Source organism: Anser brachyrhynchus (genome assembly GCF_964034855.1).
Source record: "Anser brachyrhynchus genome assembly, chromosome: 3".
Taxonomy (NCBI): domain Eukaryota; kingdom Metazoa; phylum Chordata; class Aves; order Anseriformes; family Anatidae; genus Anser; species Anser brachyrhynchus.
The window spans coordinates 69,594,727-69,620,701 of NC_137696.1; the positions used below are offsets into that span (position 1 = coordinate 69,594,727).

At 43.8% G+C, this 25,975-nt stretch overlaps 1 protein-coding gene and 1 long non-coding RNA gene across 4 annotated transcripts in view; both read left to right on the forward strand.

The window, feature by feature from the left end:
• Nucleotides 1–19,129, forward strand: part of LOC308193621 (uncharacterized protein) — a 50,433-nt gene extending 31,304 nt beyond the window's left edge. For 2 of the 3 annotated variants that reach the window (XM_080588507.1, XM_080588510.1), the window contains 3 exons: nucleotides 9,100–9,271; nucleotides 11,538–11,607; nucleotides 13,696–19,129. Coding sequence is in view for 1 of the 3 variants with exons in the window: in XM_080588510.1 (XP_080444636.1) it covers nucleotides 9,100–9,184 (85 nt within the window). In the remaining 2 variants the exon portion in view is untranslated. The remainder of the gene's footprint in view (nucleotides 1–9,099; nucleotides 9,272–11,537; nucleotides 11,608–13,695) is intronic. The other variant, XM_080588508.1, reaches the window with a different exon arrangement.
• A 91-nt stretch (nucleotides 19,130–19,220) lies between these two features.
• Nucleotides 19,221–25,975, forward strand: part of LOC308192269 — a 37,808-nt gene continuing 31,053 nt past the window's right edge. Inside the window, exon 1 of the long non-coding RNA XR_013948684.1 lies at nucleotides 19,221–25,640. This is a non-coding gene — a long non-coding RNA (uncharacterized lncRNA). The remainder of the gene's footprint in view (nucleotides 25,641–25,975) is intronic.

Genomic DNA, 25,975 nt, shown 5'->3' on the forward strand with positions numbered 1-25,975 from the left:
GAAACCATGTGTGGACTACCTGTCTTCTGGAGCTACACTATGGAACTATCTCACCAGTATAAGGTTTTGAATTAGGATATTGGTGAAAAAGGCTCCTGGTGACCCACATCCCTGGATGCCTGGATTCAGGATCCACTCATTGGTTTAACATAGGTTTTTGCATATCACTCATGGTGAGAGTTACCCAAGTGTCTTCTAGTGCTGCCGTAAGTGTGGCTTTACAACTGCAATGTGTAGTTCAACCTTCTCCCCATTCTTCTTTTCCAGTGCTTCATCTTAGTAGGGCTAAATGCAGGATGGCACACATTTCTAATGGGTAAAGGCAGGACTTAAGTTCTCTTTTTCTGTTTTTAAGAATTTGCTGGAAGTTGCAGTGATTCTTTTTCTACATGCTCCCATCGTAGCTGCTAGGTGCTTTTAAATATCACTGCTGCCACGATGGAGAAATTGGGCCATGCTCCATGAAGGGCTTATGAAGGGCTGAGCATATGTGACTGCTTCCATGAACACTGAGTTCCCTCCACAAAGATAAAGGTTTTAGTTCTGGCTTTGTGATCTTTGTGATCACTGCAACGTTATGGCTCACAAGAAGTCAGGAATGAGAGTATTGCCACAGTGCACAGCATAAGATAAAGATTACAGTTTTTACTGGGACTTCAGCCCTTTTCCTTAGATTACAGTGTTAGGGATTGCAGTAGTGTTCTTGTCAGTAATGTACCTGTCATGCCATGGCCAGAAGCTTTATCTATTGATAAAAGGTTGAAGTGCCATTGTGTAGAGCTTCATTTGCAAAAGTCATTTACCTGCAGTTACCCTGAAGAAATTCAGGATTTAGTTTGTCATAGTGGCACTTGCTCTTTGGGAGTTCAGTAGAAGTGTTGTCTTGTAGCAAAAGTCTTTCCATGCGGTCAAGACTTTCTGCTCAAGGTAGCTGCGGAAATCCCCATTTCTGGGGTTTCTGTTGCAAGGGACTGAGTGTGGGTGATGGGAGGGTGGCCCTGCAGTGGGAGGTGGCACACAGGGCAGAAGCACCCCCCTCCCCCCCCCCCCAGAGGCTGGGACAATGATTAAGGGGGTGATGCTGCCATGGTAGGCTGAGCAAGAATGGGAAGGATATCAGTCTTGAACCTGTTCTGGTATTTATCATAAAAAACAAACCAACCAAACAACAACAACAACAAAACACACAGATTCTAACTTCTAAAAGTGGAAAGGGACGCAGAGGATGGCCAGCCCCTGACTGGTGGTAGGGCATTTTGGGGATGCTCAGGCAGCCCTTTCCCTTCACAGTCTGGTCACTGCAGTGCATGTCCAGGACAGCTTCCCAGAGCTTATCAGGCATTGGCAACACCAGCCTCAGGGCAGCCTTTTGTCCTTCTGAATCATTGTCTTCTGGAGGGGGAAAACTTCACAAATCATCTAAGACCAGAAGTGGAAAGAGATAGCATTTTGGAAAATACACCGATTCTGCTTTTTCCTCTCCCCGCTCATGTGAGAGGGGACCAGCTGACTGCTTTCTGGTGCCTGCATGGGATGAGAGTGTTTGCCACACCACAGTAAACTTTGTCTCTGCTAAATCAACCCTAGAGGCTTAAAATACACTTCTAAAGACCCTTTTGTCTGGCTGGTGCAATGTCGTGTATCTCTGATGCTGGTCACATTATGTCAGTTTTACTTGTCACTTTTCAGCTACCTTTACAGCATTGTCTTTCTGAAGGCTTCTGCCAATGAGCCAGCTGAGCTACTGCCTCTCTGCGAGGACTGAGCAACAGCTGGAAAAATACATTTAAAGACTTTTATTAATCTCTGTTTATACCCATGAGTTTCTGCAGTACTTTCAGGAAGGGGTGATATTAGTGAACTCTGAAGACCTAATAATTTTAGAATTGCAGATTTCACCAGAGGTTTGGATGGACAGGAAACACAGTGAGCAAGATACAAATGTGCATCACCTATATAAGCACTGGATTTCTCTGTCAAAGCACAAGAAAGGATGTTGGGAGGGTTTGTCAGGAATGTAAAACTACACTGCTTCCCAGTGATGGCAAGGTGCAAAAGTATAGCTTCTCTTAAATTATGAATAAGATATATATATAAAATTATACATACACACATCTATATTTGTTTTAGATTGTCCACATTCTGGGAAAGAAAAGGAAAGGAAAGCTCAGTTTCTTCTATGAAAAACCCACCGCTAATGGAAAAAATTATCCTTCCCATTCTTCTGTGTATAATGAGATGCAACTATGCTTCCCCGCCACCTTTAAGTTCACAAAAACTTCTTTGTTTCTCTAATCACGTGGGAAAACTCCGCTGGCTGTGTACCTAACAACTGCAGAAGTTAGTGCTGTATTTCACTGCCCCCTCCCCTGTTCATTCTTGTATCCATTGCAATTATCTGTCCTTTGAAGTTCAATGTGTCACACATTTAAAATGAATGCTGGAGGTATAGCCATAGGTCGGCGTGTGCCGTTCATGGCTTTAATTGTAATCTATGCCCTGTTTTCTCCAGGGAATGTTTGACCTGACACTACACTGAATTTATGAGAGAGAAATCCCTTCACAAAGGCAAATGCTGAAAATTTGTTACATCTGTTTCACCTTGTGGGAAAATTACTTGATCTACAGAAAAACTAAAAAAACTGAAAACATGGAATGAAACCACACAGCATCCCAGAAGCAGGTCACTTCTGCTGCACTCAGAGTTTTCTTCTGGTACTTTGCAAACTGCAGAGCAGCATGAGTGGCCAAAGTATAACCCTATGACTGAAAATACAAGAAACTGGAAAGCAGATGCAAAACAAATGAAGAGATAGTTTAGGTCCAAACTTAGTGCTGGAAATAAGAGCTTCAAGCAAAGTCAGACATTGATTTAATCTATCAGTGTAATTTTAATATGGCCAGGAGCTTGTAAGTTATCATTTTATTTACCTCCCCTGGGAAAGCACCAAGAATCTTATATAACACAGTACTTCAGCATATATTGTATTTAGATATCTCTGTAAAACTATTAATTTCTGTTTCCTCCTCACTATTACTTCGGCAAATCCTAACCTAAAGGTAGAGAGATGCTCTAGCTTTCTGCCCAATATGAGAGCTATGAAGGAAAGCTTGTGTTCTCTGCAGACTGTGCACTATAAGCCCTGGTTTCCTGGTCTATCACACCTTGTCTGTGAGCAAGTCCTATGTCCAGCACAACACTCTTGAGATGCTGGTTAAAAACAAATTACAGTTCCATATTCTGTTGTCATTGCTGTTACTGATTTGGTTTTGCTTTCATGTTTGTTACTGAGAGAGCTGGAAGAGGAACATGTGGGAGGGTGGAGCTAGAAACCCTTGCTTAACCTAAGAGTATCTGATCAGCTGCATTTTGCCTTTCTGGAAGACGGGTAGAGTAAGTGAGGATGACAACATTTGCTTCAGTAAATGGCAGCATGGTCCCCCATCCGAGATAACTGATCCAGTGTTCTCAATGCGCTTGTACGTCTGAGCCACATGTGGACCAGCATCCCATCACAAAACATGCTGCTTTCTCTCATAAGCTGAATTGTCTTCTGCTGCATATCAGCCACCTGACATGTCTAAGATGTCACCTACTTTACCTGTTAGTATTTGTGTTAATGCTGCACGTATGTTAGCCAGCATATTCTCCTGCTCTCAATTCTTTACTCAACACCTCTTCTAAAGCCAGAGGCTAAGGGATCATCCACTTTGTGGGAATGGAAACACCCAGGCTGGGTCTGCAGAGCCAGTGCCAGGACTGAAACAACTTAGTTACAAAGACCCAGAGCGCAGACCCGTGCCCATATGGTCATTCAGTACCCGTAAGACATATCTGAAAATAATTATTTTCACAATTCCAGTAACCATGTAATTATATAAATTACTGCTTCCAAACATATTCAGAGGAGACTGCATGGGACTGCCTTACTGTTTTGAGGGCACACCATGCTGGGTGGACTCTTGTGCTGGGTGTTGTGTGCTGTGCTCTGCTGCAGAACTGAGAAATGCCCCTCAGTCATCACAGTGAGGGTTGTGGCACAGGGACACAAAGGCACAGAAATCAAAGTCAGGCAGCCTGAGAAAATGTCAATTACAGTAATTGCACTGAAAATGCATCAGGGATCAGGCAACCAGCTGATCTCAAACAGGCGAGGATCTGACTCTAAATTTTTTTCAGCAATACATTATGCTAAATGGGATGAGCAGCGGTGTGACAGTATGTTAAAACATAGGTATTTGTAGGTACATATTGTGTTTCAACCACATCTGCTTGTAGGTAATTTTATACTTGGCTTTGAAACACTCGTACTCTTACCCATTTTTATTGTGTGTGGTATACCTAAGTAAAGACATCTGCTTGCAACGTAGGTGCGCAGGACTCCTATGCAGAGGCTGCTGAAGTCCAAAAAAAAACCCTGCCTTCCCCAGGAATCCGCATTCCCACCAGCAGCATTCCCCGGACGCCTGCAGCTCTGCCCAGCCCCTGGGCACGGCCAGCTGTGCGTGGCCCTGCTGGCCAGGACAGCCGCGGGCCGCCCCGGTGGTGCCTCCCCAGCAGATGTACCCAGTGGGCCGAACCTCACGCACCCGACCTGCCGGAAGACGTGGTGATGGGCCGGGCCCAAGGAACAGCTGCTCGAGAAGAGGTGGCTTTGATCGGTACCACATCAAAGCACTGAGAAAAAGAGAAAAATTACGGGCATTCCCTGAGAGCTCTTGCTCAGGGAAGGCCTGAACAAGAGACAGTGTACTTGCCGTATAAAATGTTTTCCATCTGACACTACTCTCATACCCTTCCCTGGCAGGAGCACCACTCTTTTCTCTCCCCCTCTGACGCCTCCATCTCCCAATGCACTGCAGCCCTCAGTGGCCTTGCCCCGTCCGCTGCAGTGCCAGAGCTGTTTCTCACAGCAGCTGAGCAGCGAGTTGTTTCTCTGACCACAGCCCATGACAGGAGTGAAGGAGAGCCGCCTGCTCTCCAGAAGAGATGCTTTGCAGCAGCGTTGGCAGGACAGGCACCATCCTGCCTCCAGCTGGTCGATGCTTTCACTGCCCCTCACCTTTGGTGCGTGGCACTGCGGTGACAGGGCAGGCTGCACGGGCGGCCACCAGGCCCTGGGAGCCCCCAGGTGCCAAAACAGCTCTCTGTGCACCCCACTGCCATTGCAGTCATTCCACAAACTGCTCCCTGGCTACAGCGTGTGGGGAGAATAATTTTTAGCTTCTTACTTTATGCAGTATGAATGACTGTGATGTAATCACCAGTGATAGGACCCGTTGGAACGGTGTTAACGTGAGGCAGGGGCAGTTTAGGCTGGACATCAGGAAGAGGTTCTTCACTGAGAGGGTGGTTGCACACTGGAACAGGCTCCCCAGTGAAGTAATCACTGCACCAAGCCTGTCTGAATTTAAGAAGCGATTGGACTGTGCACTTAGTCACTTGGTCTAAACCTTTGGGCAGACCTGTGTGGTGCCAGGAGTTGGACTTGATGATCCTTATGGGTCCCTTCCAACTCGGGATATTCTATGATTCTATGGTTCTATGACCAGGATGGGCTGAGAAAACCCACAACAGTCCATACCCAATAGCCACGGTGCTGTCCAGGAAGCCTGGAAATACAGAGACTTTGAGAAACCTGTGCTAACTGTATTCCTTTCCTTGCTATCTTGTTGCAGCTCATAAAGAGTTTATTAGATTCTTTGTTCTCCATCAAAGGTAACATGTCTGCCTTACAACTCCATAGCTTCTCTGTTTTCTGAAGATATGAGTGCTATTCAGGTTACATGACATGAGGTGTGTGAACACTGGATGTCTAATTTGAGTTATCAAGGCTCCTTCTGTAATTATGAGAGATGGCACCTCAAGAGAGTCATTTTAGGAACCACCGTAGGATGAGAGAATTATCTGCTGGGGAAGATGCTTGTCTTCCTGCAATGACCGTGCAAGGTGGGTTATTAAACTAGCCTAGATGCCTGATGTTCTGGTGATCCACGTTGGGTGGCATGACATGTTTGCTTGTCTGAGTCCTGAAAACCTCCATGGGTTCAGCTGGGAGTCAGATGAAGTCAGGTAGTTCTCAAAACACTCCTGCCTCAATACAGGAAGCTGATTCAGAAAAAAATAAAACCCAGAAGCTAGCTTTTCTAAATGTTCTCTATTTCACTCTTAGCCTGAGAGCTGAGTTCCGAGGCAAGCTGTTCTTCTTGTCTCACTGCAGGTGATCTTTGTAGTGAAGGCAGATGCAAAGTTTTAATATTTGCCTTCCTCTGTGCGATCAAGTGGTGTCATTTCTCTTACATTACATGGTAGTCCAGCTCTTCTCTCGTCCTCCTCTTATAATTAATGTAATCAGAGTATGCTTCTTTGTTATCCTTTAAGTCTATTGGTATGAATGTGTATATTGTAGAATTACAATTTCAGCCACACAGTAATCTACCTTGAATGATTACTGCATGGCTGTCTTTTAAATTCTGACATGCTGAATGTTTTAGGATTACAGACAGGGATTAATTCACATCATGGACTAATCTGCTGCAAATGTCCATTTAAAAAGTCTTTTTGCATCACTCCTCAAAGGGGGCATCAAGTATTAAGAGAAGAAAAACAGCAGCTGAGCAAAACTAAGAAATGAGATTCCACTTTAAATGGTGTTAACTGATATATATTTTTTTTTTCATATTTCTAGATTGACACTGTTTGGAATATATGTTCCAGAACAAATTTCTGCTGTAATCAGGCAAGCGGGTTGTTTTGAGCCAAAGATTTAAGACACGTAATTTTTTTGACTGCAATATGGTGGTAGTTAACAAAGTGATTTTAAAGAAAGAGCATGAATGTCCTTGTACAGGATCTGCCATAAATACAGCTAAACTAACTATACAAAGGTGTCTGATGGTGTTATATCCTAGCCACGCAGGAGAGAGCAGTACTGCCAAAAATCTGTCTCTGGCTGCTGGAGCTGTACCTGGGTGCTAGAGGCTTTAGTGTGCTGCAACAGCTGAAGCACTGCAGCTCCTGTGCGGGAAGGGCAGTGCGTGCTCCTGGCACTCTCCGTGCCCCTCGTGCTCCCGTGAACCTGTCGCTCTGCGCAGCTGCTGTGTGCTTGCTGAGAGAGGACAGATGTTACGTGTGAGGCAGAGCACGTAGCTGTGGAGCACATTGCCCTATCAGTTTTTAAGTGCTGTTGAAGAAGTGACGGCACCGAGTGGTTTTCAGAAATAAATGCAAACGATTAAATGTCCTACATGTAAGGCAACAATGGCAATGACAAAAAAACTGCGTGTGACATTTTCTAGACTGCTAGGCAGCCTTTTCCCAACAGTCATGACAACCAGCCTGTGACGCTTTAGCAAGCTAAGCGTGGTTTTGGGATGGGACACCTTGCAGGAAAGCTAAATGTTGTACAAGAAATAATGGTGTCCTGGAAGTTCATTAAGGACGCGGTCATTTTTCCCTGGGAGTAAGGAATGAATCAGTGTCCCGGCATGAAGTTAAGGGCTCCAGACCTCCGTGCTCATTGTTAAAGCTCCAGTAAGGCTCTTTGTAACAGTTAGCTTCTCCTCTAAATTTCAAGCTGAGAAATTATGTTCTGGTTGTCTGTTTTCCTACAGTGGTTTTATTTGGGCATGATATACTCATTGTCTGTAACTGTTGCAGTGTCGCTGTTTGTTCTCATAACACACAAAATGTTCCACCTTAGAAGCAACCGCTTTTAAGGGATAAATAATGGCAGCATATGCAGCACATAAAGTACTTTAAGATTCCACACAATGAAACATCCTATATTTTGAAGGATTATGTTCTTGTTCTTTTAGGCCTCAAACAGGAAATATTTAAGCACATTTTCAATTAAGTTGCATTGAAGTTAGTATAATTGAAGTCCATATTTTTAGCATGTGCTTCTAATTAAACACATCCATAAATGCTTTCCTGATCAGAGGTCTTAAAGCCTGCGAAAGCACAGAAACTGAAGCATTCTTTTTCGGCTACTCTGGGTGCTTCTCTCAGTACATACGTTTGAAAGCAATCACCAGATTTCCTCCCTCCTCAGTGTTGTTCCCAGCCTCAGCTGGGAACTGCAGTCGTACCTATAGGATCCCAACCTCAAGGCTACAGGTCACTTAAAGCAGTGCTGGAAGGCATGGTGCCTGTATCTATATGTTGCACAGAAAACGGTCAAACACACACATGACCAACTTAAAGAAGCACTAAAGGTGAAGGTGGCCCACAGCTCCAGTCACACAAATGAATTTAATCTTCCTTGCAGGCTGATTTGGAAGGATACACCAGGCTCTGGTCCTCTTCAGAATGAAGATAGAGAGCCTGATTTAAGCCATTACTAGTTTGCTCTGGCTGGAAAAAGAGAAAAAATTGTACAAGAAAGGGTTGATATGGGTAGAACAATGATAATCAAGGTTTTGCAGCGTGTAAAACATGGGTGCTTTGGGCTAACCCATCCCACTCAGCACTAGAAAGGATCAGAGCGGTGTGTTTACATGTAAGGCACTGCTTTTGGCTGTCTGTTCCCTGGGTTATAGTCCTGGTCCATGGAGGAAATGTTTGGGTTTTTGTAGCTTGAAATCACTGAAAGAAAAAATGAATGAAAGACTAGATCCATCAGGCCTTATACTGCACAGTGTCTGTCTGGTTACATACAGATGTTTGTAAATGCAAGCTGCATGCCTTCTGCCTTTATAATAAAAAATAATCAATTTTTATTATTTTCTGCATTATGTCAGGTAAGTAAAAAGCAACTTGCTTTTGTCTTTCTTCCTAGGTTTGCAGTTAAATGAACAGGTATACTTCAGAATCTATTGGTAATGAGAGTAACAATTCTTTTTCAAAAAGTAAAGCAGTATCTGGCTGCGATTTTATGAAAATAAGCTGACAGTTATTTGCTGCCTTCTTTTACTGTGCTCATCATGTCATTTTTGAATAAACAACTTCTGAAAAAAAAATCAAAAAAACACAGAAGATTTCTGCATCTTACTTCATCGCTTTATTTTGAGAGAAATTTTCCTGTGTGTTTTTAATTCTGATCTCTAAGAGAACAGAAGACTAATGATACGCTGTGTTTCCACATTTTCTTTTCAAAGGCCCTGGGTCCGAATCCTCCCGTTGCCTTTGAGGAGCACTTGCTACAGCAGACGGCGTGCGGAGCCCCTGCCGGCCAGGTGCTAGGGTTGGGCTTGCAGATCTCGACAGCTCCATTGCCGTGAGGAATGAAGCTGTCAGGGGAAGACATGATTCTCTGGGCTTGGCCCACAGGTAACTTTGATAGGTCTTATGCAGGATTTGGACACAGAGGACAAAAACTAGGGTCTGTTGAAGGATCTGCTTATAAAGCATCCAAGAATGCTACGAAGTACGTTAAGCCAAATGTTTGTACAGTGATTGAGAAAATCCAACGCTAACTCTTCACTTTCAGTGCTGCAGTACGAGTGCACTGCAGGATCCCAATGCATTTTGGCTTCTGGTTATCCAAAGAGTACTGCATTATCCTCGTGAAGGCCCTCGTGCTAGTTTCTCAGGGTGGTAACAGCCTCAGCTTAAGTATCTACTTCAGTTCCAGGCACATCCCTGCCAGAGTGCCCTTTGCGAGTTCTCCCATAGCAGGGCTCAGATAACAAACAGCCCTCCACTGGCATTTGATGCTTCCTTGTGCTACCCTTGAGCACATTTTGCTTCCCATTCTCAGCTCCCTGGAGCCTGGTTCTGTGATTTTAACTTCTCGTTTTCTTTGCTCCTAGCTGTAGACCTCATCTCTTCTTCCACTTCTCCATGGCTCTGGATAGTCGAGCTAAAGCAACATGTAGATAGTTAACCATAAACAAGCTCCTGGGAATACTCCAGTATTTGTGATCTTGTTTGTAGCAGGAGGAACATATTTTTTATGCCTCCATTCCAGAGAAGCTTATTCAGCTTCCAGTGATTATTACATGGCCTTAAGCCTTGTAGGGGTTATTTAATATTATATTTTCCTTGCTAACACATGCCACAATGCTCTACTTATTATTTAAAGCTTTTCTGCTAAAAAGCCATTGTTCATGAATTAGTTTGATAAGACTTGTATAAATACAGAGTTGTGACTTTGCATGTGAACCATTTAGCCTTTTTCATAAGAAATAATTCCTAGTGTTAAAGGCTCCTCCCTGCCCCACAAATCATTTTTTTTTCTAGTAATTCCTTCTTAAGGAAGATGCCCCAGGAAAATCTGCTTGTTGTCTAAGGTCATCTCAAGTATTTGTATTTTTTGTACACATGGAAGTAAAAATCCTTAACCAGCAGAGACACCATTGCTCATTTTTGCCCTCTTCCTCCTCCCCCAAACGCTTGCTACATTAGTCCCCATCTGCAAGCCCTGGATTATCTACTAAGAGATTGTATAAATGGGCTTCATGTGGTTTTACACCTCTAGGAGGTAGTATGTACTGAGCTAGCTCCTGGGCCATGCTAGGCCCTGGTGGAGGCTGGTTGGGGACAGTAAGGCCTGTGGGTGCCCTTAGGGCCATGACAGGCAAGGGCACTGCTGACACTGCCACCAATGGCATTAATTGTGGTTTTCTTTTATTTGGTAGCTAGGCTTACTTGAAAAAATGGCACCCACATGCCACCCAGTGTGGTATCCGTGAGTGTGCTCATATTCACATCTCTCAATATCTTTTGAACGGCGTAGCCAATTTCAGCTATAGTTGGTAGGGGTCACCGAGGTATTAATGATATTCCCACAAGGTTCGTGAAATCACACAGGCCTATTGTATCACCCCAGCTGAGAGAAACACTATGGAGGGAGCGCAACCCTAGTAGACACCTGAGAATCCACTGGAGACGGAGCTCTCCAAAGGAGAAACTTTATTCCCCTCCGGACACCAGCTTTGAAACACGAGTCTGTGGGAAACCACGTGCCCTGTGAGCTGGCGCTCAGAGTGACGCACTTGGCGGGCACTTCGGTTTTCCCCCCTTGCACCTCGTTTGGCAGCAGCTCGCAGTGAGCCGCCGGCTGGTCTGGTCAGCCCGCATTGTTCTTGCTTTTCCCTCGAACATAGAGGTACATTCATTAAAGCTCTGCATTTGCAGTTAGTGCTTTTTGCACATTTACTTGTAAGGAAAGGAATAGTGGCAGCAATAGCAGGTTTTACAGAAGTATCTGGAACAGGAAGTCATCTACACAAGCAATGCAGGACCCCAAAGGAGCAGCTAAAGAGCTTCATGCTTTGACTGATCTTTAGGAAGGAAAACAGCCCTTACCCAGTGCAGTTCCCCTCCTGAACTTGGCACAAAATACTTCATCCCCCCACCACAGGAGCTTAAGCAGCAGTAATGACAGTTTTTTAAAAATCCATAAGGGATCAGCATTGTATGTGCAGAAAGACAGGCAAGCAGCAGCAGTAACCCTGTGTGTAGCAGGAGTGAAAAAGCAATGCTGACCTCTTTTCTGTGGGCTCCCAGGAGGGTGGGTTTGTGTCACAGAGAAGAACAACCCTTTTGGTGTCCAGCTGGAATCTGAAAAAACCATCTCGTTTTTCCTTTCCAGAAACGAGGACAGCCTTCTGCAAAGAAGTAGACGTGGCGGTCCAGAGACTGCAGAACTGTTAAACCCATGTGTAAGTGCAGTTGTAGTTGGCAAAACTCAGAATGAGGCTTCTGGAAGTAGGACAATACTCGTGCACAGCAGTTGTAGCCTGAAGGTGTTTCAGCAGGCACCTCTCTACCTCCTTCTTACTGGTATCATTATCATAGAATCATTGCTGTCTCACAGCAGACAAATTTGAGGTTTGAACAGTGCAGGAAAATATTTCGCAAAAGTACCCAAAAAGCCAATGATTGATGTGGTACACTTTGGCCTACCCTCAAAATGAGTTTTTATGCACTATACCATCAGCTGAAAACGGAGATGATTTGTGCCTGTGAGGACATCTTCCCTATAGTTTTAATACCTAATAATGGGCTAAAAATCATTGCTAGCGCTGGTATAGTGCCCTTCCCTGCTCCTTGTCACTCAGCCACTGAGCTTTGGGAAGCCTGCCAAGTCCCTGACAGCAGCTTCTTCTCGTGGGAGCAGAGCTGCACAGCACAATTTGATCCAGGAGAAGAGGCAGGGTTTTCAGATTTTATTCTGGTGTCAGCAGCAGAAACCTTCAAAGCGGGGGAATAGTCCCCAGCTGCGAACTGGGTTGCTCAGGAGGTACCACTCTTGTCATTTCGTCAAGCTGATCAGGGTAGGGAAGAGCTCTTTTTCTAGGCTGGGTGCACTGAAGAGGCGCCAAGGCCTCCCACCCACAGTCCTCATTAAAGAAAAATAGCAACAGCACAAAGCCCAAGGATTGTTTACTTATTTGTAGTATCTCAGCAACGGCTACTCTCTATCATCTGGTTCTGCTTTGGTGATTTCTTCTTTTATTAAGAAGAAACGCCACATGCTGCCACACAAGTAGCTAACCTCCTGCTGTCGGTCAGAGGCTGCCCCTTATGCCAGGCAGGACAGAGCAAGGGCTCTGCTCCCCAGCTGTGGGACCTGCCTTACAGGAACGGGGCACAGACCAGGACTTCACCATCGTTCTCTCTCTCTCTTTTCCCCCCAGTAAATCCAGTAATCACCCAAACAAAGCTCAGGTTTGTGAGCGACGCTAGGTCACGCAGGACGACTAATTTTGGTTGATGCATAAGCTAACAAATAAATAAAGTTCTGGACGTGCCCAACCGGTTCATTTCAACATTTTCAGGAGGAAACATCAAATTTTAGAAGGTTTGATTCATGAGGCGACTCTGGCTTTCACAATGCAGAGATGAAAGAGATGGCTGTATGTCCCTTCCCTGCATCCCATTCTTATATTTTAGCGGCTACAGCACTTGTCTGAGTGGGTAATTAATTACTTTAATTACTTTCTATAAATTAGGTTGGAGCTTCAGTTTGACATACTGGGAGATCTCCACTTCAGGGCAATTTTTCTGAGTGTTGAGACAATCTCCTGAGAAGGAAAGGGCCCAAGCTCAAGTATGTTCTCTGCAGAAGAGAACATGGAAAGAGGGTCGAATTATGCCTTCTGGGTAAACGCTGCAACAAATGAACTTTCCTGGCTAAGGATGTAGAATCAGGGTACACCACCTTCTCAAGGCTTTTAAAGGCACCTGGTAATTTTAGCCTTTATTTTTGATTTTTCTTTTTGTTAAAGATCTTCACAGTTAAATTGCTGTTCAGAAAAAAAAAAAATCAGTAAAAATAATTCTGAGTCAAACACTGAATTTAATTTATTTTTTTTTGGAAGCTGCACTGCTAATTAGCATAGGTCAGGACTAGTACTGTTGGAAGAATTATCTGTTTAGATAGCAGGTTCTTTATTGCATTTCTGTCTGGGACAGATGACACCTCACTTATCCACAGCTCTATAGGGATATTAGACAACTCCTTTGCAGTCACACAGTTGTAAAATCTTACTCTTAATTTGTTATAAAAGAGTTTTCTGGCCTATGGGCCAATCAGTGCTTCTGCCTGTAAAGGAGAGTCTGCCAAAACCTGGGGGAGGAAACTGAAGGCCTGAAAAAGAGACAGGAGACCGCTATCTTAGACTAAGCAAAGTTATCTGGAGAGGGTGGTGGTGTAGAGTGATAAAGCTGAGCTCGGTAGCAGCTGTTGTTACAAGATAAAAAGTGGAACTTGTATGTGGACATCCATCTATCTGCTTATCTTTCAGGGCTACCACACAGGATCTCGGTGGTGCTGGTGCCCAGGTGTGGCAGGCACTGCATAAACAGTGGGGGAGAGCCAGTCCTGGCCTGAGGCCTCACAGCCAAGGCAGATACTGGCTCGGAGGACAGAAGATCTGCCACCTCCTTCACATTAAGACTTCTTGGCTCATCTGATGCTGCAGTTAGTGTCTAGCCAAGGCAGCGACTGAGCCTAAAACTCTTGGACATCATGCACCATGCGGCCATGTGTCCGAAAGGCTCAGGGAAGCATCAGAAGAGCCAGAATGACTGAATCGAATCCCAATCACTCCACAGGCAACCTCTGTCCCAACCCAGTGGGCAGAGAGGATTGCTCCTTTCCCTCCCACACCCTACCACACAGCTTGCTTACTGGCCCCTTTGTACTTGCTCCCCTTGGTTAGGGGACTGCCCTGATCCAGACGGCGGAACAAGCTCTGCATGTACTGCTTTAATTGGAGATGGTGAGGAGCACAGCGGGAATTGTTCCTGAGTACTGGAAACAATACTTATAAAATCACTTCACAGCAGCCAGTAACGCTACTGGCTGGAATACAAACAGCTTTGGAGACCAGTGGCTAGTCAAGAAGCACTCTGAAGAAGTGCTTATGCTTCTTCACTTCCCCATCCACCTGTACTTCTGATCCTGCAGGAGGAAATCTTTGGGGTAGGAAATAAGCAAGGGGAGCATTTAAGAGAAAAGGAAGATATCAGTGCTCTCCACATGGAAGTATGTGAGAGCCTTCTGCACCCAAAGCAGAGCAAATGAATTTACACGACAACATTGCAGTGTCTGAGATCTCTGGGGGCTCAATTTTCCATAATCAGATCTAAAGACCTCTGCCTACTTTAAGTAGCATAATGGATGATGGTGATTTAGCACCACATATAACCACTTGGTTTCTGGTTTGCATGTGCAATATAAATATGTAAGCTAAGTACACAAACTCAGGTGGCCTCCAGGGCTGAAAATCCTCAGGCTATCCATGCCCTCTTACATTAGCAGCCTGGAAATGATGCTGCATGTTCCCTGCTTTTCTGCATTTTCCAGGCAATCTTGGACAAAAAACAAAACAAAACAAAAACGTTTGGTGCCCTTGCAGCCCCAAGTGCTGAACTTGTCTTTTTGAAATGCTATGTCAACAGCTCTTCACTAGCAGGCCCATTATTTTTATTGGCTTCAGCTCTCTGGCTAGTGTTGACAGGTTAATTTACAGTAACAGTGAGAGTCACCTTTACTCGCTATACCAGAAAGCGCAGCCCGCTCTGCACTTGAATGCCACGCTCTCAGGAGCAGGAATGTGGAGAGCGAGTAAGTGCTGCCTCACAGCCTCACTCAGGCACTCGGGGACTTGTACAAAAGAATGCTCTTTTGGTGAAATAATTTTTGCCAGCATATACAACTGGAGCAGGAATGGTTGCAATTATTTCTTACCGTGCTTGTTAGGGAGGACACATGGGAAGATTAGCCTCAAGAATGTCACTCTTGGACATGGACTTCCCATTGGGATTATGCCACATTTTTTTTTTAATTGTATTTTTTTTCTCTTTTTAGTACATCAAAGTTCATTGTGAGAAATTCCCTTTGATAACATGTATACAGATAGTGTTAAGCACATCCCAGAAAATGTTTGCTGGGGTGTACCTAAAGGACTGTCTCCCTTTTTGCTCTTGCCTTGCCTTGCCTTGCCTTGCCTTGCCTTGCCTTGCCTTGCCTTGCCTTGCCTTGCCTTCCCTTCCCTTCCCTTCCCTTCCCTTCCCTTCCCTTCCCTTCCCTTCCCTTCCCTTCCCTTCCCTTCCCTTCCCTTCCTTTCCCTTCCCTTCCCTTCCCATTCGTAAGGGAGTAATGGTAGAAGTCAGCATGGAAAGGGAAGTTTTAAACTAATAGATTTCTTTTTTTTTTTTTTTCCCCTGGTTCGTACGGCCATAGTTCTGCAGTTGAAGATCTCAGACTAGGTCTCAGACATGGTATGGGTGGTGAAGAAACCATGAGGAAGATGATGCAGAGTGCATTGGAGAATTAAGAGGTATTTGGTGCACTTAAGGGAAGTTGATAAGTGCTGCAAAGAAGCAAATTATGACAGTCATTGTGCAGATCAACAGACATTACATCACAGGAAAACTAATAAAATCACAGTGTTTCTGAGATCTGTTTGTTTCTATTATACTGGCATTTTTCTTCAATAAGTTTTTTTTTTTTTATAAAACAAGTGAATGAATGGTATTTTAGACCTAGAAATTTCAGATATAAAGTCTTTTGGATTCTTGCAGCTGTCTCCCTGTATAAACTGACAACACTCTAGCACTGTTTACCAAGCAGGAGGAAGCACCAAGGTTGGGTCAGATATAAGGATTTCCATTTCCTTCAGCATTGGTGGACATTGTGCCACTCCTTGCTCTCAGAAATTCTATTTTGGCTGCCTGCCCATTGCAGATCCAGAAGATGCGCATCTGGTGTTGTGACCATATTGAAGATCTGGTTGGTTACACTCTGCCGAAATGCTCCTAGACGTTTACACTACATTCTTTTTCCAGGCTAGCATTCACTCTTGATTTTACTCACTCTTGACATAGCGACTGAAACTAGAAGAGCAATCCCTGTATTTAGTCTGCAGATCCCTTAGTAAAAGCTCTTTGAAAAACTTTGGGATCTTTCCGCTGCACAAATTTCATGTCTTTGTCTGTCACCAATCTGTTCTCATCAGCCAGCCCTTTGAAAGTCTTTATGGCACCTCTCCATCCTGCTGGCTCAGCTGTGGATCAAGATCGCAGAAACTGTCAGAAGTTCCCACCAGCTTGAAGAGCTACAGCAAATCAGAAAGAAAGCAGATGGGAGGAAGGAGTGTAAAATCATTTGGAGATAGATTAGAAAAAGTGTATCTGAGTTTTCTGTTTTCGCACAGATTTCTATGCACGCACATATGTATGTATGCAGAGTCACAAAGGCGTGCCGCTTTTTCGTCGCTGAAACATACTGTGTCTCAGACATTGAAATAATCATCCCTACAGCACACTTGTTCAGAATATGTGCGTGTAGTTTACAGAAAAAAAATCATTTTGGTTATTAGGATGCCAAGCAAGGCTTGAGGGAGCTACATTCAGCTAACATGATAGAACACCTATTTCTTCTTTTAGTTGTGACGATACATTTATTGAGGCACTGAGGTATTCAAATATTGCAGCAACGTTGACCAGGGAAAAGCTATATGAAGCCAACTTCCTTTTCTTATTATATGACACGTATACAGCTGTTTTCAAAGTATTAATTGAAAATCATGACTTTATGTTGGTTAGTGGTGAAAGTCAACACAGCAAAACAAGGCTTACTGAAATAAGTATTATAGAACTCGGCTACTTCTTTTTGTTGTGTCTGAACCATAGGTAATGAGATTTTCTCCAGTTAATTACCCCAGTATTGGGAAGCTCTGTATGAATCATGTGGTAGCCCCTACCTGCACTAGCTTGTAGCATCAAAGTCACACTAGGTAGCTTGCCAGTTACACCTGAAAAATTAAAGAACAGTTCATGAGAATTGCTTTTCTTTCTTCATTGAAGACTGCACATGCTTTTGAACTTCAAAATATCACTGGCTTTTGCACAGTATCTATAAGCTTTGTAGAAGGACTGTGGGAACACCTGGCTGTCTCTGAGGAAGATCCGTGTATTGGCTAGGGACTTTTAGTTTCTGTTGTATGAAGATGAAAGGATGAATGAAAAAGCTGATTTAAAGAGAGTTTCAAGCACCTTCTCCTTGAAAATCAGGCTGCTTTAGTATGTTTTAACACAGACAACAGCAAACCGAGGGACATTTTAAGCCATGCCACCTATGGAATAAATATTCAGGAAGACAGATTTTGGAGGAAAAGGTGAAACTTTGATGTGTGCAGTAGAGTCATGAAGGCAGGAATGCTGGAAGTAAATGATGTGTCATGTAGAAAAGCTGCTGCAGAGCCTATCTGGGCTCCTGTACTGCCCTATTTTACTGCTGCAGCTCTGGCCAGGGCCTCTCTGTTTCTGTGTCAAATGGTCGGAGACGTTCCCACAGCCCCCTTTGCACTGCTGTAACTCAATCCTTGTGTGATAGCCAAGGACAAAGGCAGAGGCAGAGACACCGAATCAGAAAACCTCTTCTTTCAATCGCGGTCTCTCTTTATGCTGCATCTTGCTTGCAGCAAAGCCAAATGAATGCCAAAGAGATGGAGTTAAACACACGCCAGCGTGCCAGCACGGGATGATGCCCCCTATAATTGAGACTGTCCACTCTGAGGGCTAAGGCAAGAACAGAGCTGCCTTATGCAAAGCCTTTACAGTTTAAAGATGAACACGGTTTCCGGCAATTACTCCACATCTCTGGTCCAAGGCCTACTATGGCAAAGGGTGTAACAGAAATAGATGAGCATTGCTTGCTCTCAGAACAGCAGTGAGTTGAGCAGGACCTGCTGCTGTCGGTGCTGTCTCTACTGCTTCCACGTGAGAGGCTGGAGGAGAGCATGGGAGGGACCATGGATGCGGTCCAAGCAGAGCAGTACACCTTGCTATTCAGATACATGTTCAAATGGTACCCCCAAAGTCAGACCAGGAGACTGTGACAGAGCTGAAAATTAAACCCTGATGCCCTCAAGCTCAAGTCTGCTTCCCTCTTATGCCCTTATCCGGAAGAGGGGAGAGGCGGGGTGGGTAGTGCTAGACTTAGTTAAATTATTTCCATGAGCTGAAAAATGGACTTCATAGCCAAGTCCCCAGTTTAGCAATCTGTAACATCTGTGGCAGATTTTTAAAGTGAACATCTCTGCTTCGGTGGCTTCCAAGCAGCAGGAATGTTACACATTTTCCCTTGCCTGATGGATTTGCCAACTTTTGGGACCCACAAAAGCACCTCTGGCTCACACCATGATGACATCTGTAGCTGTTGCCTAGTCAAGAAAGGAAAAAGTGATCAAAACCCCTTGCTTCAAATACGGTTGGGGCTTTTCCACAGGAGCAGCTTCATCTCCAGACAAGGTGAGATCTGTGGTTTTGTTAGAGGGACAAGGTGGAAAGTACTCCAGCCGCCTCTTTGTACCTGCTCAGGAGTCTCTTGTTCCCTCAATGACGCCAAGCCAGAGATGTGGTGTTACTCAGCTCACTTCTCAGAACACTGTGGTACATGCCAGCAGTGCCCTGCTTCCAGCTTCAGTAATTCCTCGCTCTAAGTGCTGGTGGAAAAGAGCTTGCCCCGGCCTCTTGCACCACACTTCCATGTCTGTGCTACCCCTCGGGGCAAGAGACGGGGTCACAGCTCTGCTCGCACAGTTCTTATCTAAGTTTTGAACCTGCAGTCCTTTCATGATAGCATCCATGCGGATATGATACTGTTGCCTTCAGATATTTATTCTCTTTATTAGACCTCTTACTTGCTCCAGAGTAACACGGTGATTTTGGTGGGAGCTCCAGATAAAGGAGAGCAGCATGACTGAAAGCACAATAGCTTCATTTAGATAAGCTCTCCAACCAGTGTAGTGGGTCTCACTAACCCACACCAGAAAAACACGAGCTCCTACTCAGAGCAGAAAAGTTTCACTGAGTGAGAGCAGCTGGGCAGGGCTGCAGGGATCTGAGCTCGTGAGCACAGCAGCACCACCACCCTTCTCCCTGCTCCCCATCACTCCCCTGCCACCCTTCCCTCATGCCCTGGCTTCAGAGCTAGGGTCTGCAGCTCCCCCAGCTTCTCTTTGCTCTTGGCAGGGTCAGTGGAGGCAGAGCAGCAGTTAACGTGAATTATGCCTACACATAATTGACTGAGAGTTTCAAATGTCAGTGGCAATTCATGTCCTCCGCTCAGATGTTGTTACACTCATAAAAAAAGGCATGATCTTCTTTATTACACTAGGAATGTAAAAAAACACCAAACTCCCATATTTTTTCAAGACAGCATTATTTGTTACAGTCATATATCTCATCTGTCTTTACTCTTAACACAATTATTTTAAGGGATACTTTGTTTATAAGGAACACAAAGGAAAAATTGCATTGTATGACTTAGATTCTTCAAAAGTAGTTGTAAACAACTATACTAATTGTTTTGTTCCCTTAAAAGATGTGGGTCATGGCAACACAGCTGTTTTTGCTGTGGCTAGTGTGCCTAGCTTTGGACTAGTGTCACAAGGGAAAGTTTTCAAGCCTGTTATGAGCAGCCCATGAGTGGCTGATAGGCAAACATCATATCTGCCTGCTGTGATCTGCTTAGGGACTGCAAAGGGGGGGATTTATTTGTACTCTGAAACACACCTTCCCTCCTTACAAGAAATCCATGACATATCTCCCCTTAATCATAACAGTCACACACAGGAGAGGACAAATTTGCCAATCAATAGTAGAATTCTTCTGTAACCTTTCCAAATAGCCTTCTGCCCTGCATTGCAGGCCATCAGTGACTCATGTGGACAAAACAACTTGCTGCCTGTCAAAGGCATTCAATAAAGCATGAAAAGTCAACTTAGTATTTTAGCATCTCTGTGTTACTTAACAAAGAATTGAAGTATTCAATACAAAAAAAATCTCTGATACTCTCCTGTTAGACACTTGACCATGAATTCGTTAGCAAGACTGATCCTCACAGAGCCAGAAGGGACTGCTGAACATGCTTGCGGACTGCATCTGGCCCTGTGTAACTCCTCAGACTGCTTGTTATGTTGCAGAGACAAGGGCTGGCTTCCCAAAACCATTTGTTGGGCACCAGATGAAACCCAGCATCCACTTACAGGGCTAACAGGGGAAATCGATGGAATCTGGTTATCTGGTGTATTAAGCCATACCAGCTAGGCAAAGCTCAAGGATTCGTAGAAATTGTGGTTGCAGTATCTGTAGGACTTGTGCTGAAGGTGATGCAGGCTTTTCTCTATGGGGTTCTGAGCACAGGAGCTCACGGGGTCAGGCTAAGAGTCAGGAAAAGCCCCCCCACGGCTGGTGTGGCAGTAGGGTGCTGTCACTGAAAGCCTAAAGCCAGGACTAGAGTGCAGCTGACACAGCAAGCTCAGCCTATGGAAAGGATTTGTTAGTGAATGAGGTCAAATCCTGACCAGAGCTCATAAATGTTTCTGTGCCAGGCATGCTGGTGAAAATGGAAAAAGCATGAGGTTGATTCCATAACAATTAAAAATACCTCTTTTGTAAGAAATGTGGTAGTTCTCATATTGGACCAGTATGTGGTTCATACAGTTCAATATGTACCTTAAAAACCAGTCAGCTCAAGGCAGTTGGTGAGAAAACGTTGTATTACACGGGCAGGCATATTTCTGTTCCCCCCCAGGACATCTCTTCCTTACCAATAATAAGTAGAGTTATCTAGATCTTGAAACAATGGTTTTAGTGTCTTCTCTCTTTCTCTCTCTCTCTTTTTTTTTTTCCCCAGCATTATCTTTTATACTCCATATCTTTTAACTCCATATATCTTTATTCTTCATGTAATTGTCTAATTTCTTTTTCAAATGTTAACTCTCTCAGAAGCTCTAATGATTTGCTGAGTTTTCTGCCTTGGAGGTAGTCTGAGCAGATTTTTTGCTTTACTGAGACCTTCCAGAAGGTACCCCAGGCTTCTTTCTGGTGGTTACAATAAATGGAGCATTTCTTGGATGTTATCTAAAACTTACAGCTTGCAATGCCTTACCGCTGTCACTACTTAACAATTATCCCCAAAAACCCATCAAGCCCACTGATTTAAGAAGAGAGAGTTTTGGAGAACCCTTTGCTAATCTCTCCACATTGAAAAATGACTCTTTATCAATCCTAGCTTTTTCTTACTCTGCTGTTTTTGATTTGTAACAGGATTTTGTGCAGTGCCAGGAGAATAATCTTATGCAGGATTGTTCTGTTTGTTTCTGTCTTTCACTTAAAATTACGTCAGTTCTGGAATAGTATTCACCTGTTGACTTGGAGGGAGATCCATGTGGCCATCTGATATGTAAAGTTCATTGCCCCATGTCTTGGCACCCAGTTACTGCAATTGATTTAAATGTTGGATCTTTCCTCCTCTGATCCCCTCCTACTTGAGCTTCTGGAAGGGCCTGTATTTCTAAAACAACAGCGACAGGATGTGTCATGGTTCTCACAAGAGGGAGACTTACAGTTAGAATTTGGCTAGACAAAACCAAGCAGAGGAACACATGGGAACTGTGTGCTGGAACACACCACAGCCCTCCTTGTGCCATCCCAGAGCCACAAGGAGGGACATCGGGCCTTACCAGCCCTCTGAACAGTATGGACAAAGGCAGCCCAAATGAGAATGCTAACATATAGCATGTTTTGCCCTCTAAAGAATGTGATACATGCATGCCAAACAGGAATAAAGGAGATTGAGACAGATTTTAGGACAATTATTTTTTAATGCACAGACAGCTATATGCTTAGCTATGTTACCTGGGGAACTGAGGAATCTCCATTTTTTGGGATCTTAAAGAGGAGATTCTATAAATGTACTTGGAATACCTTAGTTACTACCACGCCTTCCCTGAGGTCAAGTCAGACCTCTTCAAACCTTGTTATCCTTCCATAATTTAAGGGCCTGCTCATGATCCTCCTGTGATGCCTTAACTGTGTTGGTTCTGTTCCCCTCCCTGTTACTTGCTTGGAAACTGCTTATTCTGAAACAAACACTGTTACTTGTGTGACAAGAAACTCTAACAGTGTCTGTGCTGTTTCCTAACATGGACCCTGGGTCATTCCACAGACAAAACACGCTGCTATAAAATTATTCCTTGTGTGACAGGACCCAATAACACCTACTCTGTGATTCTTTTGTTTTTCCACTCATCTCTGATACTGAAGCAGCTCCATCCATTTGAGAGCTGGCTTACTGCATTCTATTCTCCAGAAAACTTGGCTAACTTCATGCACCAGTATACTTGGCCTTTGAAAACTGGCGTGCAGTTAGCAGACAGAAGCAGGGTCAGAATTAGTTCAAAATAAATTAATAGTCAGAAGTTCTAACTTGCTAAGCTGTATGCAATCCACCCTTCAAAGGATGTTCGCCAATTGCTGTAATTGCTCTCTTCAAGGGCTTCCAAAAATCCTTGGACACGCTAATTAATGCTGTTTTAGATATATGTGAAGGTATTTGACCTGAGAGTTTAATTCTACAGTTTAATTCCATAATGGTTGTAAATGGTAGGACTGCTGCATATTTAAAAGAACATTAGTGTGAATTGAGCTAGCTGTTGGCAGTTTAACAGTGACTAACAGATATTAAATAAGCATGAAATTCTAGCGGTGAATGACATTTTTATAGGGGCAAGGGCTGGAAGCTGAAGGCAGGAGAAAGTATTGCAACCATCCATTGCGACCTTCCCTTTTCCCTGGATTTTGCAGCTTGTTTGCACAACTTTTCCAGCACATGGACAAGTCTGGATTAGTGGAAGTGCAAGCATGGATGGCACATAGTGAACTTGGTGGGACAGGAATTCCTTGATTTGGTGAACTCACTGACACACACCTTTCTGATGTCACTGGCACCAGGATTTCCCCAAATATCAGAATTCTTCAGCCACTCAGAGCTAATTGCATCTTCCAGTATTTACAGTGTCAAGGCAAAGGTGTGTGAATTCTACCCTTTCCCTTGCCATATATAGATATTTTTAAAAGTAGATGTCAAAAGAAATCAATTGTCTAGAGAAAAGAAAACAAGTTGATCCTTTTATTGTCACTATTCAAAAGCATCTCTTTGTTTTCAGAACAAAAATGGTGGCGAGTGACTTTTTTCCACTCTGCAGTGGCTATATAAATTTCAGCTACTAAGAGACAAACATCATTGATTTGACCGACTTATTCAAAACAGGTCACGAAGCTACAGCTTCTTGTGTCAATTCTCATCATATACTGATGTGACAGGTTTTATGAATAAAATATGGGTAGTTGCCGTCTGGGAGGATGCCACATCTTAGCTACCCCAAACCCTCTGTCCTTGAAGGGGAAAGCTTTGAGAAATTAAGACCATGTTTCAATCCAAGCTGCACAATATGCTTTTCAATGAAGTGTAATATATTGTGTTTAGCTGAATAATTTTCTTCTCCTCTTCTCCTCTCCCACTGTCCCTCCCCTACATAGCAAAAAAAAAAAAAAAAGGGGAAAAAAAGCAAAAAAAAAAAGCTAAAAAAAACCCTACACCATGGCATCTTAAACTAAAGCACACTTCAGTCAGTCTCCCTGTGTGTGCTCTGTGCCAGCAGCCACAGCATTTCTTTCATCTTAGCTTCAAAGTGGTGCTGAGAGGGGGAGGGGGCATCTAATGAAAGAAGGGAAAACAAACAAACAAACAAACAAACAAACACAAAATGGGGGAGGAAATGAAAAATAGCAGTCTACCTTTCAAATCTGAGTGTCGCCTGCAGGCACACTCTGCAGTGGATGTTACACTTGGTTTCAGCCCCTTGTATATTTTTTTTTGTTATTGCCACTTCCCATGCTGGGAAGATTCTTGTCATCCCTCACATATTTTATCCGCAGAAAAGGCTGCCCTGCCCTGTGCTTGGTGATTGAGGCTGTGCCCCTGGTGTGCCACACTATCAGTGGTTCCCAAGGCTGCCTAGCCTGGGAAAAGCTGCATGGAAACGGTCCAAAATCAGCATTACATGCATTATTGTTCTTACTCTCTCTGATTAGAGTGCACACAATGAAAACAACAGCAACAGCCTCGTTTTCTAGCCCTCCTCCCAACACAAGGCTGTTCTTAGACTGTTTTTCTTTCTCAGAGTCTTCATAGAAATTAACTGCTTCTGTGCTGGTAGGTCCCAGGCATCCCAGCTGCTCCTCTTGGGGAAGTCCTCAGGGCTTAGTCTGACGGAGTAACATTTTCAAAAGCAACTAGTTGACCTTGGAACTGAAATTCTTATTTTTAAAAGTAGGTCTAGATGTAGGTTGCTTTGTGCACCACCAGAAATAAGCCACTCAGATGCTGCAGAAATATGCAGGGCACTATAATTCCAGTAGAACAAAACAGAATAAAGATATTTCGACAGTTCTCCACTGGATGGTGAATGCCTATGCATGACATTAAATACAGGATAGAGCACACATAATGCCCTAGCAGTGGGTTGCAGTACCTGGGTCTCCACAATCCTAACAACCATAACTTTTTGGCTTAATCCCTGGTCAAAGAGATCTTGGTCTCCTGGCTGAAAAGCATGAGAATGGATGAAGGACACCAACACTCGAACCACCCTCCTGTCCTACGGTCTCCACAGTCATTCGGCAGGTAATAGGCTACATTTCCTGAGGCTGCCAAGTCCAAATGTTTCATGGCCTGGGGTAACCAGTTTGGGGTGGGATAAAACTCAGTGTCCTTGCTCATCCCAAGCACATGGAAATGTGCCTCTGAGTGAGACATCAGATTTCAAATTGACTCCTCTGCTCTGTGTTTCATATGCCCCATAAATTAGGTAGCACAGCAGAGAAAGGAGGAAATGCATTTTCTTCCTGCTTAACAGATTGGATCCTGTCCTGAAATGCCAGGTACCTGTACTTTGAATGTGCTTAGGTATTTGCTAGAAGGTAGATTTGTAAGGCTGTTTCCGAAGATAATAGTAGATAGCCCAGGGTGTCAAACAAGGCGAATGAGGGCAAGGACTGAATGTATTTTTGCAGTGCATTTTTTGTTCAGTTACAGTAGATGCTACACTTTCTCTCTCTCTCTCTCTCTCTCTCTATTTAAACAAATATATATGTCTGTTTTCAGGACACTATTGGGAACACATGTGGAAACAGTCATATGCTGTAGGGGATGTTTTGTTTTAGGACCCACTTCTGCCTTTTTTCCTATCTCACAACTTCACTGCAGAGGGGCAGTCAATGCCTATCACATTCTTCACAGGGAGAGGTAGAGCTACACTGGATTCCTCCCCACCTTAAGGACCCGAGAGACTTCCAAACATCGCTTGCTCCCAGTGACCCAGAATCTGCAGAGGTACTTGGGGGGTTAATGATAGATTTTCTTTAATTGCCATCCAGCAGATGAAAGACAGATGTTTACTTTTAAACCACTTTCAGACCAGAGTCAAAAGCACTTTGAAATTTGTATTTCTGTGTCTTGAAGCAAAAGAAAAAAAAAAAAAAACAAAAACCTTTAGTCAATGCTAAATCTATTCTGTTTTCGAGAGATTGAACTTAACCACAGAAAACAAAAATTTAAATTTGCATAGCTCTTTTCTGTTGCTTGTTTTAGTGTCATAATGGTTAAATCTGCAAGTTTTCCAAACTTTTGCCAGTTCAGTTTAAATGTCAAAATCTGTTCAGCATTTT